At 48.1% G+C, this 18,468-nt stretch overlaps 1 protein-coding gene across 3 annotated transcripts in view; it reads right to left on the reverse strand.

Annotated features, from left to right (window-relative positions):
• FLOT2 (flotillin 2) overlaps positions 1 to 8,468 on the reverse strand; it is a 66,461-nt gene extending 57,993 nt beyond the window's left edge. Inside the window, exon 1 of one of the 3 annotated variants that reach the window (XM_040423410.1) lies at positions 8,254 to 8,468. In XM_040423410.1, coding sequence (XP_040279344.1) covers positions 8,254 to 8,302 — 49 coding nt within the window. In that variant the 5' untranslated portion in view covers positions 8,303 to 8,468. The remainder of the gene's footprint in view (positions 1 to 8,253) is intronic. The other 2 variants (XM_040423409.1, XM_040423411.1) reach the window with 2 other exon arrangements.
• Between the last annotated feature and the right edge of the window lie 10,000 nt (positions 8,469 to 18,468).

An 18,468-nucleotide genomic window follows, 5' to 3' on the forward strand; every position in this document is an offset into this window, starting at 1 on the left:
GCGGAGGGCACTGTTATGGGGGGGGATCTGCGGAGGGCACTGTTATGGGGGGGATCTGCGGAGGGCACTGTTATGGGGGGGATCTGCGGAGGGCACTGTTATGGGGGGGATCTGCGGAGGGCACTGTTATGGGGGGGGATCTGCGGAGGGCACTGTTATGGAGAGGATCTGCGGAGGGCACTGTTATGGGGGGGATCTGCGGAGGGCACTGTTATGGGGGGGATCTGCGGAGGGCACTGTTATGGGGGATCTGCGGAGGGCACTGTTATGGGGGATGTGTGCTATGACACATGGGGCCACGAGGGGGGCCAGCATAAGACACACATATAGCATCTTATGCTGGTCCCCCTCATGGCCCTATGTGTCCCCTCATGTGTCCTAAACTGCGCACATAACTCTCCTATTCATAAAATGGCCAGCCTCTGTACTTTCACTATGAATGCACTGCAGAGAGCGGCAGCGAGCGAACCGGCCGGCACGTGACTGACGTCACTGTCACGCTCCTCCCACTTAATTCAGGAAGCAGGAGCGTGACTAAGTGACATCAGTCACACGCCGGCCGCCTCACTCGCTCGCTGCAGTGCATTCATCGTGAAAGTAAGTACAGAGGCTGGCCATTTTATCAATAGGACAGAGGACATTTTATCAATAGGGGCCCCTTCATATATAATCGCGGCATTTTCGGGTCGGCCGAATCGCCATATCGCATTTGCCAATTATCGCGATTCGATTATTTTTGCGATATATCGTGCAGCCCTACTCAAAATCATGCCATTAAAAATACAACTTGTGCCACAAAAAAACAAGCGCTCATGATGACCCAATATGGAGCAGATCATCTTCATACGGGTGCTCTGTATTTCTGTACAAAAAGCCCCAAAACTATTCAACATAAATGACAAAAAAAAATCTCAAAACTTTGAACTTAAGTGAATACCGGCGGGCACTCCCATCACCAAACCAGTTCTAAAAAATTCTTGAACTGCACGCTACTCCTCAAACACTGGACAAGGAAGTGCTGAAGGAGACGATTGGCAGCAGAAAAAGACCTCAAGGTCCATCTAGTCCTGCCTGATAGTATTTCTTACTTGTCTTAGGATAGACTTGTGTTTATCCCAGGCATGTGTAAAGGCACTTACTGTAGATTTCCCAACCACGTCTAATGGGAGTTTGTTCCAAGCCTGAACCATCCTGTTGGTGTATGCGCCCTTTATGTTTCACATACTAATATTTACGGGTGGATCACGATGCCGGTGTTCTTGAATGGTCAGGCTAGCTCAGGAGCTTTCTGCACATCATCACTGTCACTGGAAATATTACACTGCCGTCGTCATACAGGCTACATAGCTGGCAGCGTTGTATATAACATCTTATTTATGCATCCATATGCTACAGTATGGCACGTAAGCATTAAAGGGGCTGTCCACTTTGGACAATGCCTTTTTTGCCCATGAAGACAACTGATCCCAGTTTCCCCACTTATCAGATATGATCAGTGGTGGAGCTAGCAAAAAATATTCAGTCACTAAGGCTGGGGCTACATGCTGATCTTGGCCGCCATACCGGTCACATTACCAAAGATGGCCGTTTAGCAGCACAAGCCGCAGGCTGCCACAACTGTGGAAAAACAAATATTCAAAACGGCTTGACTTTTTGCGATTCGAGGGTCAATCTCACTTGAGAGTTGTGCTGAGGCCCCATTCAGTCACAGATCTTTGGTTGAGTGAAGGGCATCGCGGCCAAGCTCGCTGTGCAGCCCTAACCACAAACTGGACCATCAGGACTACTTCAGGTTTTTTAACTCCGTTTTTGAAGCCAAAACCAGAAGCAGATTAAAAAAAAAAAAAAAAAAAAAAAAAAAAAAGGAAGGACAAGTCGTACCTGTCCTTTATACTTTCTCCCCCTACCTCCACTCCTGATTTTGGCTCTGATTTGGTTGCTATGGGCAACTAAGCCAGTTTTCCTTGACACCAGTGTTGATCAATCTCCCCCAAAAACTCTACAGATAAATTATATAACGTAGGTGGGCAGCACAATTTCAGGAAGGGTCACAGTTTCGAAACTTTACACTCCGGCAGATTATCTACATTCACACAACAATGAAAAAAAAAAAAAAAAAAAAAAAAGGGGCATTAAAAATTCACGGCCATTTTTAATCAGTTGTTAAAAACGGGCCCACTTATCTCAATGGGGTCCATCTGGGTGTGAAAATGGCCAAAAATAGGACATGCTATTCACTTGCCATTAAAAAAATGGCCATGTGAATAGAGCCATGGACTTTAAGGGTACAACAATAAATAAAGGAAACGCTGTCAGTTTTTCATGGTCATTGTGCATCATGCTGTGCGCCCATTTTCACAGTTGACAGACTAAGGCTACTTTCACACTCGCGTTCGGGGCTCCGTTTGAAGGCTCTCACAAGCGGCCCCGAACGCATCCGTACTGCCCCAATGCATTCTGAGTGGACGCGGATCCGCTCAGAATGCATCAGTCTGGCAGCGTTCAGCCTCCGCTCTGCTTGCAGCGTTCGGGTGTCCGCCTGGCCGTGCGGAGGCAAACGGATCCGTCCAGACACAATATGGCTCAATTTTCAAACTGATCCGTCTCCCATTGACTTTCAATGTAAAGTCTGGACGGATCCGTCTGAACAACTTTCACACTTAGAATTTTTTCTAAACTATAATGCAGACGGATCCGTTCTGAACGGATACAAACGTCTGCATTATAGGAGCGGATCCGTCTGTGCAGACACCAGACGGATCCGCTCTGAACGCAAGTGTGAAAGTAGCCTTAGGCTACTTTCACACTCGCGTTTGGTGCGGATCCGTTATGGATCTGCACAAACGAATCCATTCAGATAATACAACCGTCTGCATCTGTTCAGAACGGATCCGTTTGTATTATCTTTAACGTAGCCATGACGGATCCGTCTCGAACACCATTGAAAGTCAATGGAGGACGGATCCGTTTTCTATTGTGCCAGATTGTGTCAGAGAAAACGGATCCATCCCCATTGACTTACATTGTGTGCCAGGACGGATCCGTTTGGCTCAGTTTCGTCAGACGGACACCAAAACGCTGCAAGCAGCGTTTTGGTGTCCGCCTACAAAGCGGAATAGAGACGGAACGGAGCCAAACTGATGCATTCTGAGCGGATCCTTTTCTATTTAGAATGCATTAGGGCAAAACTGATCAGTTTTGGACCGCTTGTGAGAGCCCTGAACGGATCTCACAAACGGATAGCCAAAACGGGAGTGTGCAAGTAGCCTTAGAGAAGGGGCACATCATTAGACTGAGAGAAGCAGGATGGTTGTTTCGATAAATTGCCCACAATCTAGACCTCTGACCTGCTGTTAGGAGCAGTGGTTATGTGAGGGCATGCACACAGGGTGAACAGGCTCTGGATCACCCAGACCAGTAGAGGATTGTAAGATCTACCAACAAGCATGAGCAGCTCCTACAGTTTCTATGTCCATCATCCAGACACAGAAGACACCGTCTGCCCGGACCATTTCCAGGTTTTTAGAAGAAGGAAATTTGGTGTAATGATGCCCATTACGTGTCCTGCCATTGACAACCAGCCACTGTCACCATTGTTCACAGTGGTGTCGGGAATGAGAAACCTGGACTGCTATGGACTGGAAGCATGTCATCTTTAGTGACAAATGCTGGTTCTGTTTGGGATCCAATTAGTATCGGCCCCATGGCGAGTGCTTCAGTCCTGCCTTTGCTTTAGGGTCCATTCACAAGTCCACAATTTCGTTCTGCATTTTTGCGGAATGGAATTGCGGGCCCATTCATTCCTATGAGGCAGCACGATGTGCTGCCCGGACACGGAATTGCGGATCCACACTTCCGGGTCCGCACTTACGTTCCGCCAAAAAATAGAACATGTCCTATTCTTCTCCACAAGTGCGGACAAAAACAGGCATATTCTATTAGTGCCGGCAATGTGCGGTCCGCAAAATGCGGAACGCACATTGCCGCTTTCCGTGTTTTGCGGATCCGCAAAACACGTTGAAGACGTGTGAATGGAGCCTTATGGAGCACACTACCCCCACTGCTGGTGTGATGACCAGGCATACGACAGTCGGTCACCTCTAGTAGTGATAAGAGGGACACTAACATCTCAGTGATATGTGCAGGACATCCTGCCACCACGTGTTGTCTCTCATAGCAGGGCTTCCACCAGTTTTTTTTATTTCAGCAGAATAATGCTCACCCACACACAGCAAGGCTTCACTAGCAACGTCACCACCAGATTGTCACACATCCTTGCCAGGTCACCAGATTTATCACCAATTGAGCATTTATGGGACCAGCTGGGACACCAGCTTCAGCAACCAAATAAAAGTGTTCAGGATCTACAGGCCAATTTGTGGGTAAATGTCCAACTGTATCTCCTCTCGTATCCAGCCTAGAGGACGTATCTCCTCTCGTATCCAGCCTAGAGGACGTATCTCCTCTCGTATCCAGCCTAGAGGACGTATCTCCTCTCGTATCCAGCCTAGAGGACGTATCTCCTCTCGTATCCAGCCTAGAGGACGTATCTCCTCTCGTATCCAGCCTAGAGGACGTATCTCCTCTCGTATCCAGCCTAGAGGACGTATCTCCTCTCGTATCCAGCCTAGAGGACGTATCTCCTCTCGTATCCAGCCTAGAGGCCGTATCTCCTCTCGTATCCAGCCTAGAGGCCGTATCTCCTCTCGTATCTACCCTAGAGGCCGTATCTCCTCTCGTATCCACCCTAGAGGCCGTATCTCCTCTCGTATCCAGCCTAGAGGACGTATCTCCTCTCGTATCCAGCCTAGAGGACGTATCTCCTCTCGTATCCAGCCTAGAGGCCGTATCTCCTCTCGTATCTACCCTAGAGGCCGTATCTCCTCTCGTATCTACCCTAGAGGCCGTATCTCCTCTCGTATCCAGACTGGAGGGGGCACAACAGGCACTAGATCCTCCTTTCAATTGTACAGTTTCCCCAATAACCTTCTCCTTTCCTATAATATTGTGATCACATATATCACCATTACATTCACACAGAAAACCTCATTAGATTCCAATGAGTGGAACACGTAAGAAACCGTCCCAGACTTTCCACAAGTCCCTGAATGAAAAATCAGCCCAGTTATACCAGTACAAGGGAGATGGAAGTCATTAGACTGTAAACAGGCAGATTAGCCACCGAGGAATCCAAGGAATCTGGGGAAATGCCCAGGCAGGCAGCCGAGATGGCATCCATACCGCTGTCACCAAGCTTGCCCAGAGAATGCTATAACTAAGGGCTCATGCACACAGCCATTGCCCGGCCGTGGCCATATTGCGGCCCACAATACAAGGGCACTGGCTGTGTGCACCTCGCATCACAGATGCGAACCCATTCACTTGAATGGTCCGCAAACTAGGCACGGATGGGAAGCACTACGTAGTACTTCGGTGGGTTTTCTGCGCATGCACTACTTTTTTGTGATGCGGCCTGTCACATACGGATCGCGGATACCATTCAAGTGAATGCTGCATTCTGCAGTCCATAGCACGGGCCCGGCCAGCACACGGTCGAGGGTGGGTTCACATCACATTTTTGCCATCTGTTTGACGTATCTGTCAGCACACCACACTTTTCCATCCTGCAAAGTAGAGTAAAAAAAAAAGAAAGACATACATATATTTTATTTGTTTATTTATTCTTACACACAATGGAATGGATGCCACTGTATGTTCCTGTATAGGTTTAACGGATGGCAAAAACGTGACGTGAACCCATGTGCAGTGTGAGATATTGCAGCTCAGGCTCCATCAATATAGACCGGAGTGGCCTCCTTTTGTTGAAAAAACAATCCCGACATAAAAAGCTGATTAAGGCCTTGTTCACATTTACATTTTTCACTGAAGTGTGCTGTTTCCGTGGACAACACTCGTACCCATTGATTTTAAAGTGTCTGTTCACATATCACTGAAATAACCACAGAGATATGCGTTACTTCGGTCCGTGATGAAATTAATTTTCCGCTGAGCAGCGTCCATGGAATACTGATGACACATTGAAGGCAAAAAAAACGGACACGGACCATGAGATTTTTGCATCCGAATGTCTTCTTCACGGATGAAACATGGACTCATTTTTTCACGGACGTCAAACGGACACAGAACTTTGAACAAGGCCTTAAAGCCTAATGCACGCGGCCATACCGTGGTTTGCGGGACGGAAGGTCTGGCCCTCAATAGACTAGTCCTATCCTTGACCAGGATACGGACAAGAATAGGACACGTTAATTTTTTATTTTTTTTTGCGAGGCCACGCAATGGACATATGGATGGGGATCATGTGGAGTGCTGTCCGCATTTTTGTGGCCCCATTGAAGTGAAAGGGTCTGCATCCGACCCCCCAAAAAAGGCAGCTCAGATGCGGACCAAATCAACGTTCGTGGGCACGAGGCCTAACCTGCGTGCAAAATCATCAATTTTTTCCTGAACAGACACTGAAAAAGTCCTGATTGCTCATGTGAAAGACCTAAGGGTAGGTTCACACTTGGGGTTAACAGATCCGGTGGGCTATTCCAGTAGAGGACAGCCTGCCAGAGTTTACCGGATCCTACTATAGTCAATGGGGTCCGGCGGTGAACATCTGGCTAGGCTGGATCCGGTGAACTCCAGCAGGCTGTCCTCTGCCAGACTAGCCTGCCTGACCCATTAAACGCAAGTGTGAACCAACCTTTAACGGACTTGCGCTGCAGGTTTTCTATCCACGGCCTGTCCGTTTACGCTGAGGGTTTCAGGGTATGGCGGCACCCTGCCAGGATCTCAGTGTTGATCCCATAAAAATGAAAAATGCTGGCTTTTTTTCGACTTGCCCCGCGATCCCATTCATTTCTATGGGATCAACGCTAATTCCGAGATGCTGACCGCGACCAGTGTCGCCATATAGCTTTAACTTCACCCACGACTTTCAATCTTTGCAATGCAAAGGTTGAAAGCAATGGAGGACCCGCTGCCATCCTGGCAGTCGTCCTCCTGATCTGCCACCAGCCTGTGAACCCACCCTTCATGTGGGAAAGTCCTCATATACGGCACTTCCTCCCCATTAGGAAGGGTGCGGTTACAGCTTCCCATGTGAAGCACATTGCAAACGCTCTTACAGGTGTAAATGCCAATAGTGATATAAACCCCACAGTGCACCACAAGGGCAGAGAATATATATATACATTAGTCTCAGGGTGGTACACTGCGGAGCAGTCTGCCACCCTCCAAGTGCAGCCCCCGATGGAGTGTCAGACATCAGAGAGCAATCGATGTGTAAACCCTCCCGCAGCAGCTACTGACACAGCCGTACAGTATAATAATCAGGAGATAATGGGATGAATCACACGCCCTCATAACGGATCCAGGAGCTACATGCATCTCACGCAAAGGGTTAATGTGCAGATCCACTGGGAATTACCCTCCGCAATGAGCCAGCCCTGCCACTCCCTGCAGATCCTGCCTGTAAGTGCCATACAGGGGAGGGGAGAGAGGGGTGCCCTAATCCTATATAGTACAGATCACATACACCGTACCCCTCATGACCCCCCCGGCAACAGATGGTGCTGGAAGATTTATACCTGTGACTGGCATCTATTATGAACGGCTCTTCTGATGCCCTGGATATAGGTTAGTAAATAGCATCCAAAATAGAGAAAATCCAATAATCCCCCCCGCCCCGTATAACCAGGGCACTGTATAATCCAATAACCCCACCAATACAGCATTCCCAGTATACACCAGGGCACTGTATAATCCAATAACCCCACCAATACAGCATTCCCAGTATACACCAGGGCACTGTATAATCCAATAACCCCACCAATACAGCATTCCCAGTATACACCAGGGCACTGTATAATCCAATAACCCCACCAATACAGCATTCCCAGTATACACCAGGGCACTGTATAATCCAATAACCCCACCAATACAGCATTCCCAGTATACACCAGGGCACTGTATAATCCAATAACCCCACCAATACAGCATTCCCAGTATAACCAGTATACACCAGGGCGCTGCAAAATCCAATAGCCCCACCAATACAGCATTCCCAGTATAACCAGTATACACCAGGGCACTGTATAATCCAATAACCCCACCAATACAGCATTCCCAGTATAACCAGTATACACCACGACGCTGCTTACACGTTATAAATAGCTCAGGTCTGCTCTCCAGTGTGGGGAAGGGCGGACACGGGGGCCCCTGTCCCTGCATGTAGCTCGCACTCACCAGACACCACCAGCGCCTCGTTGGGCCCCACCGTGTGACAGTTCCCCATGCCTGTAAGCGGCTGAGCTGCTCCCTCACTACACACAAGTCGCTGACTTCGCCTTCCTCTGACAGACAACAAGCCGCGCACGACACCGGAGCGGGGAGGAGCCTGCTGCTCGGCGACCACTGCCCCCACCTCCGCCAACCGCGAGTGGGCGTGGCCCAGGATAATAAGGCCGACAGTGGGGGACAGGGGTTAAGAGGGCGGGGCTTTGTTGTACGGAGAAGAGTAGCAGCTAACCAATCAGAACAGTGATGGGTCACATGCTCACGTGGATAACTGTTTTCTCCTGAGTGAAAACAGCGCGGCTCCGTCAGTGTGTGTGAGCGTGTGGAGGAGGGGCGGACGGACACGCCATAAACCTCTAGTCTGCAGGCGCTATGGTTTATGGGGCGCTCTACAAGCGCTGCGGTTCATGGGGTGCTCTGCATGCACTGCGGTTTATGGGGCGCTCTGCAGGGGCTGTGGTTTATGGGGCGCTCTGCAGGTGCTATGGTTTATGGGGCGCTCTGCAGGTGCTATGGTTTATGGGGTGCTCTACAAGCGCTGCGGTTTATGGGGTGTTCTGCAGGCGCTATGGTTTATGGGGCGCTCTGCATGCACTGCGGTTTATGGGGTGCTCTGCAGGCGCTATGGTTTATGGGGCGCTCTGCAGGTACTATGGTTTATGGGGCGCTCTGCATGCACTGCGGTTTATGGGGTGCTCTGCAGGCGCTATGGTTTATGGGCTGCTCTGCGGGCGCTATGGTTTATGGGGTGCTCTGCAGGCGCTGCGGTTTATGGGGTGCTCTGCAGGCGCTGCGGTTTATGGGGTGCTCTGCAGGCGCTGCGGTTTATGGGGTGCTCTGCAGGCGCTGCGGTTTATGGGGTGCTCTGCAGGCGCTATGGTTTATGGGGTGCTCTGCAGGCGCTATGGTTTATGGGGCGCTCTGCAGGCGCTGCGGTTTATGGGGCGCTCTGCAGGCGCTGCGGTTTATGGGGCGCTCTGCAGGCGCTATGGTTTATGGGGCGCTCTGCAGGCGCTATGGTTTATGGGGCGCTCTGCAGGCGCTATGGTTTATGGGGCGCTCTGCAGGCGCTTTGGTTTATGGGGCGCTCTGCAGGCGCTTTGGTTTATGGGGCGCTCTGGTTTATGGGGCGCTCTGCAGGCGCTCTGGTTTATGGGGCGCTCTGGTTTATGGGGCGCTCTGCAGGCGCTCTGGTTTATGGGGCGCTCTGGTTTATGGGGCGCTCTGGTTTATGGGGCAGTTTTTGATGGAGATTTTTGATTTATATTAACAACCCCATTGACGTCTCTGGGAAATGTCACTGTACGGAAGGTGCTGAACCGCAAACAATTGACATGCTGCTGCAGATCTTAAAATCCATACGACAGGTCAATTTCCGCACGAAAAAAAAAAAGCACAGTGTAGATGACATTTGTCAGATCTCGTACACTGTGATGGTACTGTATTGAAAATCCACGTGGGAAAAACTATGCATCATCCGTAAGGTGTGCAGGTCGCATAAAGGCGCGGTTAGACTGCACAATGTAGCAGCCAATTGTCGGGAAGGAAGCGATCTCCTTCACAGTATGAGCCTGAGGGACGGCCGATCCATGGTTTCTGAGCAGCAGACCGCTGTTTCATGCCTGCATGAACGTCAGGATCACCCAATGAACGAGCGTTTATCAGGGGACCGGTAGCACATTCAGATGGGCAGATTGTCGAGTACGAGCACGTTAACTGTTTTCTCTGCCCAGGCCACCAGTGATACTGGCATTAAAGGGCATCTGTCAGCAGAAACATGGGCATTAACCTGGCTAATGTCAGCTGAACATAACTATATTACACTGCCTGCGGCCATTATTGAGAAAAACTAACTTTTATTATATACAAATGAGCCTCTAGGAGGGGGGGGGGGGGGTTACTCCTGCTTCTAGAGGCTCCGTTCTCCCACCTCTAACCGCGCCCTTTTAGACTTGATTGTCAGGGCCAGGCAGTGTTCATGTCATCCTGCCCGGCCCTCAGTTCGGGTGAAATCTTCAGCCATTTAGTATGCGGTGCAGACGTAGTGAAGAAAGGATGCTCGCTGGCTGTGGACTTTCTTACTGCTCCTGCTCCGCGTACGTCACAGTACACCCTCTCCTCTTCAATGATGCCGGCATCGCTCTTCTTCCGATTGTACTGTGATGTGTGCTGTGCAGGCGTAGTAATGAAGTCCGCAGCTGGCAAGCATCCTTTCTTCACACAAATATGTTTGTGTGCATGAGCCCTAAAGGGGTTCTTCTACCGTAAGAACTTATCCGCAAGATAGAAGACAAGTATCTGACCGTTGGGGGTCCATCTGCTGGGACCCCTACCGATCACAAGACTGCAGTGTTGGAGTCCCCAGAGTGAATGGAGCTAAGGGAGGAGCAAGGGTGCACAGAGTGGCTTGGACCCTACCTCATTGCACATAGCGGCTCATTTGCATACGGTTTAGGCTTCACGCACATGACCGTTTTTAGGATCTGCATCCATCCATTCTGGACGCCCATTAATTTCAGTGTGGTCTGTGAAAAATGCGGACAGCACACGGATGTCATTTGCCCATAGCAACCAATCAGATTCCACTTTTCAGTCTCCAAAAGAAGCTCTGAAAAATGAAAAGTGGCATTAGATTCTAGTTCTGAAAAAACTTCCCACAATTAAGCGCTAGTTTTAAAAAAGAAATTAAGGTACTTACCAGATCATACAATGGGTATATATCGCTAGGTGTCAGATAGGGGTGGGTCCTACCTCTGGGAACTGAACCTACAACGCAGCCGCCCTCCATTAATTTCTATGAGGTCGCCGAAAATAGCTGAGCGCTGGCTTGGCTATTTCCGTGGGGCCCACAGAAGTGAATGGGAGCGGTGGCCGCTCATGCGTGGTGCACTCCCATTCAAAAATCACTGAAAAAGATACAAACCATCCTGCACTATATAATAACTGTATATGCAGTTGTGCATGGCTACATTTATAAAAGAAAAATAACGAAGAATAATGCACTAATACAATAGATGCAAACGTTATATATGGACTAAGCCCTCTGATATGATAAAATCTGAGACTCTCAGCCAATATACAGATGTAGTAGAGTTAACACTCATGCTTTCTGAGATGTGTTATCTAAACTAAGCAAACACCTTTGTAACGGACCGTTTCCGCAGACAAGGGGTTAAAATCCGTTTAGGCGAAAAGCCCCTTTCTGAGAGACAGGCACAGCTACTGCAGGACACCAACCTCCCGAACTGGATACAAAGTAGCACTCCAAACTGGAACCTCACGAATAGCTGCTAGCAGACGAACAGGAAAAGCATACAATCCTGGCAATCGGTCTTCTAACAGCATACAGTGAATCCCCCCAATAACGAGACAAGGCTCCGTGTTGAGGGTCAAACAGTGGTCTGACTGTACTTGAAGTACAGCCTCTTTTATTCACAAAAAACAAACATAGTACTGCCCACAGGGGTTTGAAATACAACCAATCAGTAATTAACAACACATACAATGTAACTACAGCAACCAATCGTTCACGCCCCCAGAGGACCAGAATGAAGACTGGGACATAGGACAACATATCCCCACAATGCATCATGGTTTCCTCCTCTCTGTCCAGACAACCTGAAGAGCAATCCAATTATCTCTGAGGACAAAGGGAGATCGCCAATACACATGTGCAGACAACAGAACAGACATCACCCTTTAAACACACAATGGGACAATGGCACAATAGAAACACACCCAGCATATTCCCTCCCCTTATCCTGAGAGGAGACTCAATTATACATACAGTTAAACATACTTTCTACCCAACTTTCATAACTCTAAAACCATACATCACATTCACATAAAAATTACACATTCGCAATCAATCCATTCAGGGGAACAACATATTAAAAAATGGCATGAATCAGACCAGGGGTTCAAAAGTTAGTATATGGCCCATAATCCAGGGGCAAGAGGCCAGCAGCCAGTCCTCTCCAAAGCCCAGTGGCGAGGTTGGTTTCGCCACACCCCCCCCCCCCCCCCCCAGGGAAGACTAACCAGATACCTGACCTCACGCCGGTCGGTACCTGAGTTAGTCTGGCAGCCCACCCACAACCAAATACTGGACCTGTTGACTTTAGTAGCCTGTCTCTGTCCAGTGAGTCCACCAAGGTTATGTTGGAAGCTGGTACTCCCGGTCTCTGTGTTGCTCCCTGGCTTGGAGTGGGGGTTGCTTTGTGGGCAGGTATCAGCGGTACTCTGCCCTGGTGCCAGCGCTACCACGGAAGAAGCCTGGTTGGAGCCTGGTTGTTGGAGGGGGAGACCGACTGTCTCTACCCCCTGTGCTGTAAGTGCAGAGACCACGGTCCCATCTGCACTGTTGTGGGGCTTACTGTCTCCCCCTGGTGCGTTAAGCTGCCGCTGGGGAGAGGGGGTAACGAGCTCCTCTCCCATACATACTTCCAGCCGCTGGGGAGGGCGACCGACCTTCTCCGCTCCCAATACAGTGTCCTGCTGCTGGGGAAAGGAGACTGGGCTCTCTATTCCCAAAAAATCATGCTGCTGCTGGGGGACAGGACCGACTGTCTCTGCTCCCAATACAGTGTCCTGCTGCTGGGGAAAGGAGACTGGGCTCTCTATTCCCAAAAAATCATGCTGCTGCTGGGGGGCAGGAACAACTACCTCTGCCCCCTGTAACTCAGCCTGCCGCTGGAGAGGGAGGACGCTGCTCTCCTCTCCCTGCATTTCACACTGCCTTCCCGGCATATCACTCTGCTGCTGGGGGGCAGGAACAACTACCTCTGCCCCCTGTAACTCAGCCTGCTGCTGGAGAGGGAGGACGCTGCTCTCCTCTCCCTGCACTTCACACTGCCGCTGGGGAATGGAGACTGGGCTCCCAATTCCCTGCAGGACCGGTGGAGAGACCTCGGTCCCATCTCTACCGGCCACCTGGGGTCCTTCCCAGTAACACTCTCTACAATATCTGCCCAGCTGAATGGGTCTGGATCTGGGTCTGTCACCTTACCGTCCTGCTGAGCCTTCTCAATGGAGTGGAAGAGATCTCGGTAGTCCTGCTCCAGTTCCCACTCCATGGTTGCTAGGGGAGCCAGGTCTTGCTCTACCTCATGGGGGTCATCCCACTCATGCCTAGCCTCCCTCTCATAAAAAATGTCCTGAAGTCTGGACTGTGCAGGGCTCCCGAAGTCAGGCTCTGCAAAGGACTCCCATAACAAGCCAGGACCATAAAACTCCTCTCCCTCTGGCTTGTCATGTTCGGCTGTCCAGGGTATATACTGTGCCATATACCACCAAAGCGCCTGGTAGGCATCCTCCAGCCATAGCTCCTGCCATACCCGGTGCTCTAGTTCCTTCACCCATTCCTCCAGAGGCTGCTCTCCCAGGAAGGGCATCCGCAGGGCCACTTGCTTCTGCAACCGCTGCTCTTCACTGGGGAGACTCTCACCCTGCTGGTATTGTAGATTATCCAGGGCCTGGTACCAGATGCCTTTCCTTAATGCATCCCGGCCATCCAGGTCCTCCTCCTCGTATAACACTGCTGGTTCCATCCTGCTGCTTTTAGGGTCGCTGTACTGAGACATGCGTTGTCCTTAAATTGTAGAATCCACAGAAATGGTGTCTCCTGTAGCTGTCCTTCTGGCTGTAGGAACGATCCCGCTGCTTGCCACCAATGTAACGGCACGTTTCAGCAGACAAGGGGTTAAAATCCGTTTAGGCGATAAGCCCCTTTCTGAGAGACAGGCACAGCTACTGCAGAACACCAACTCCCGAACTGGATACAAAGTAGCACTCCAAACTGGAACCTCACGAATAGCTGCTAGCAGACGAACAGGAAAAGCATACAATCCTGGCAATCGGTCTTCTAACAGCATACAGTGAATCCCCCCAATAACGAGACAAGGCTCCGTGTTGAGGGTCAAACAGTGGTCTGACTGTCCTTGAAGTACAGCCTCTTTTATTCACAAAAAACAAACATAGTACTGCCCACAGGGGTTTGAAATACAACCAATCAGTAATTAACAACACATACAATGTAACTACAGCAACCAATCGTTCACGCCCCCAGAGGACCAGAATGAAGACTGGGACATAGGACAACATATCCCCACAATGCATCATGGTTTTCTCCTCTCTGTCCAGACAACCTGAAGAGCAATCCAATTATCTCTGAGGACAAAGGGAGATCGCCAATACACATGTGCAGACAACAGAACAGACATCACCCTTTAAACACACAATGGGACAATGGCACAATAGAAACACACCCAGCATATTCCCTCCCCTTATCCTGAGAGGAGACTCAATTATACATACAGTTAAACATACTTTCTACCCAACTTTCATAACTCTAAAACCATACATCACATTCACATAAAAATTACATATTCGCAATCAATCCATTCAGGGGAACAACATATTAAAAAATGGCATGAATCAGACCAGGGGTTCAAAAGTTAGTATATGGCCCATAATCCAGGGGCAAGAGGCCAGCAGCCAGTCCTCTCCAAAGCCCAGTGGCGAGGTTGGTTTCGCCACAACCTTCAATTGCTTTTCAATGGCTTTTGTTTCAAGATAACACGATGATTTAAGAAATTTGAGTTAAGAGTTTGAGTGCTAACCCTGCTACATATGTATTTTGATCAAAACACATCTGTGCCCACCTACCAGCGCCAAGTTGGTCTCAGGCAGGTCCAACTCTAAACCTACGTAAGCCATTGGGAGGGCTTAGTCCATATATAATGTTTGCATCTATTGTGTTAATGCATTATTTTCCGTGATGTTTCTTTTATAAATGTAGCCATGCACATTAGCATATTCAGTTATCAGATCGTCTTTTTCAGTGATTTTTGATTAGTTTATGCTCTTGAAGGAGTCGCACCTTCATGTGTGAATGCGCTCCTATTTTATCTTAGAAGTAGCATTTTTGTGCACTTTTGCCCCTCCTATCCTACATGCAATGGTTCATGTAGCTGTGTGTGCTCCTCCTCTCAGTTGCTGGATACACAAAGAGGTCTCCATATTCTGAGAGCCATAGTTTTTTTGTATTTTTTGGGCGATTGTCTTAGGTAGGGTCTCATTCTTTGCGGGATGACATGACGGCTTGATTGGTACTATTTTGGGGTGCGTATTACTTTTTGATCGCTTGCTATTACACTTTTTGTGATGTAAGGTGACAAAAAATGGCTTTTTTTTTTTACGTTGTTCACTTGAGGAGTTAGATCATGTGATATTTTAATAGACCTGGTTGTTACGGACACGGCGATACCTAATGTTTTTTTATTTTTTTCCACTTTTAACACAATAAAAGCATTTTTGAAACAAAAAAAATCATGTTTTAGTGTCTCCATATTCTGAGAGCCAAAGTTTTTTTTATTTTTTGCCCGATTGGTTTAGGTAGGGGCTCTTTTTGCGGGATAAGGCGACGGTTTGATTGGTACTACTTTGAGGGGCATATGCCTTTTTGATCGCTTGATGTTGCACATTTTGTGATGTATGATGACAAAAAAGATTGTTTTAGCACAGTTTTTATTTAATTTTTTTCTACGGCGTTTAGGTGAGGGGGGGTAGATCATGTGATATTTTTATAGAGCTGGTTGTTACAGGCGACCCAATATGTCTGGTTTTCTTTCTTTTTTTTCCCCACAATTTTATGTGTTTTTATTTTCGGAATTTTTTTTATTTTTTACTTGAAACTTTTTTTTTTATTATGAAAAACACATTTTTATTTGTCCCTCTTCAACTTCTGGGGTCTGATGCCATCTGCAATGCATTATAATTAGAGATGAGCAAATCGAAGCTGACGAAGTGGAATTCGTTCCGAATTTCTGGAAAAATTTAGATTCTGAACAAATGCGAATTTCCTCGCGCTTCGTGGTAACGAATCGCAATTTTTCCTAATATGGCGGCATCACCAGCCCGGTGATGTCACAGCCCTATAAATACGGCCTCCATCGTAGAGTCTACCATTCACTATCGTACTGTATTCAGGGACAGACGTGTATGCAGGCGCTAGGGAGAGTGAAAGAAAAACTAATTGTTAATATAAAAAAAAAAAAAAAAAAAGAAAGAAGCGATTTACTAGTGCAGGGAAAGGATAGTGAGATGAATCATTTCACAGGCAGGGAGAGACGTGGGCAGATGCTAGGGAGAGTCATAGGAAAATCCTCATTGTGAAAAAACCCGATTTACAAGTGCAGGGAAACATTACTTTGGGGATCCAGACAGTCTCCTAATAGAGCTCTGTCATTCCAGCAATTAGTTATTGGGGGTGCAAGTGCTATGTTTAAAAGCCTTCAGTGTCTTTTATCTGTGGAAAAAGATAAATATATACGCAGATCACTTTTGCTGTTAACTGCGCTGATATCATTTAGTGGCCTATTTCAATACAATACGAGAAACAATTATGCAGGTCACTTTTGTTTATTGCCATATTTCTAGAGGAAAATAGACTTAGTTCGTATTTGGTGTTATTTGCACTAAAAGCGTATATTGTCATATTTCACTACAATACGAGAAAAATAGACGCAGTTTACATTTAGTGTTATTTGCGCGAAAAGCGTTTATTGCCATATTTCTAGAGAAAAAGAGAAAAATAGACTTAGTTCATATTTGGTGTTATTTGCGCTAAAAGCGTTTCTTGTCATATTGCAGTACAATACGAGAAAAATAGACACAGTTCACATTTGGTGTTATTTGCGCTGAAAGCGTTTATTGTCATATTTCTAGAGAAAAATATTCGCAGTTCACTTTTTCTGATATTTACTTAGAAATCATTTAGTGGCCTATTTTAGTTCAATACGAGAAATATATATGCAGTTCATTTTTACTGTTATTTACTCTGAAATTTTTTTGTTGCCAATTTCAAGTTCTTTAGTTGCCTATCTCAGTAAAAAAAAGAAATATATATTTGGCGCTTTTAGGGGTGTTTTAATTTTGCTTTTAATTTATTTAGTTTAGCTAAAAGTATGTCAGACAGAGAAGTGCCAGGCCCTGCACAGGGGAGTGTTGGAGGCGTAAATGATTCTGGCACAGGTCGCAACAGAGTAAGGCTAGGTTCACACCTGAGCGTTTTACAGCACGTTCCTACGCGCTGTAAAACACTCAACAGGCAAAAACCAATGTTTCTCTATGGGCATGGTTCTCTCTTGGCCCTACGCCCCAAGAAGTACAGGAGCTTCTTTGGGGCGTAATACCTCTGTTTTTCATTCTACGCCTCTGTGGTCAATAGCAAGAACGCGCGTTTCCAAAATACAAAAATGCCCCAAAATATGCCTCAAAAATGCCTGATAAAAACGCCTGTAAACAGCGCTTATCGAATACGCTGAGGTGTGAACCCAGCCTAAGGGGGCGTGGCAGCAGAGGTTTCTTCCCGAGGCCTCAGGTCCACATGTCAGCTAGCGGTCATGTCTTGACCAGCAACCCAGTGGTTCTTGATTGGTTGACTGGATCTTCAACTTCGTTGCAAGTGACAGCAGCACCAGCAGCCTGAGTTTACAGTCACTGATGAGCAGCTTTCTTCACCTGCATAGTAAAGAAACTACTCGGCAGCAGCAGCAGGTAGACCTGGAGCAGGACCTGAACCAACAGGTGGTGGCATACTTTTACAGCACCCTGCCAGCCGTCATAGAAGATCCGCTGGACTACTGGGCAGCCAAACTGGATTTGTGGCCGCAACTAGCCGAGTTTGCCCTGGAAAAGCTGTCCTGCCCGGCCAGTAGTGTGGCATCAGAGCAGGTGTTTAGTGTTGCAGGGGCCATAGTTACCCCAAGAAGAACTCTCCTGATCACCCAAAATGTGTAGAGACTTACTTTTGTCAAGATGAATCAGACGTGGATCAGTCAGGATTTCCACCCACCAATGCCTGATGCATCAGATTAGATCATCCATCTCCACACTATGCCACTCTGTGGCCTCCTGATGCTGCCATCTCCACACTATGTTAGGCTACTTTCACACTAGCGTTCGGGGCTCCGCTTGTGAGTTCCGTTTGAAGGCTCTCACAAGCGGCCCCGAACGGATCCGTCCAGCCCTAATGCATTCTGAGTGGATGCGGATCCGCTCAGAATGCATCAGTTTGGCACCGTTTGTCCTCCGCTCCGCTCAGCAGGCGGACCCCTGAACGCAGCTTGCAGCGTTCAGGTGTCCGCCGCTCAATCTTCAAAC

The sequence above is a fragment of the Bufo bufo genome, chromosome 3 (genome assembly GCF_905171765.1).
Source record: "Bufo bufo chromosome 3, aBufBuf1.1, whole genome shotgun sequence".
NCBI lineage: Eukaryota > Metazoa > Chordata > Amphibia > Anura > Bufonidae > Bufo > Bufo bufo.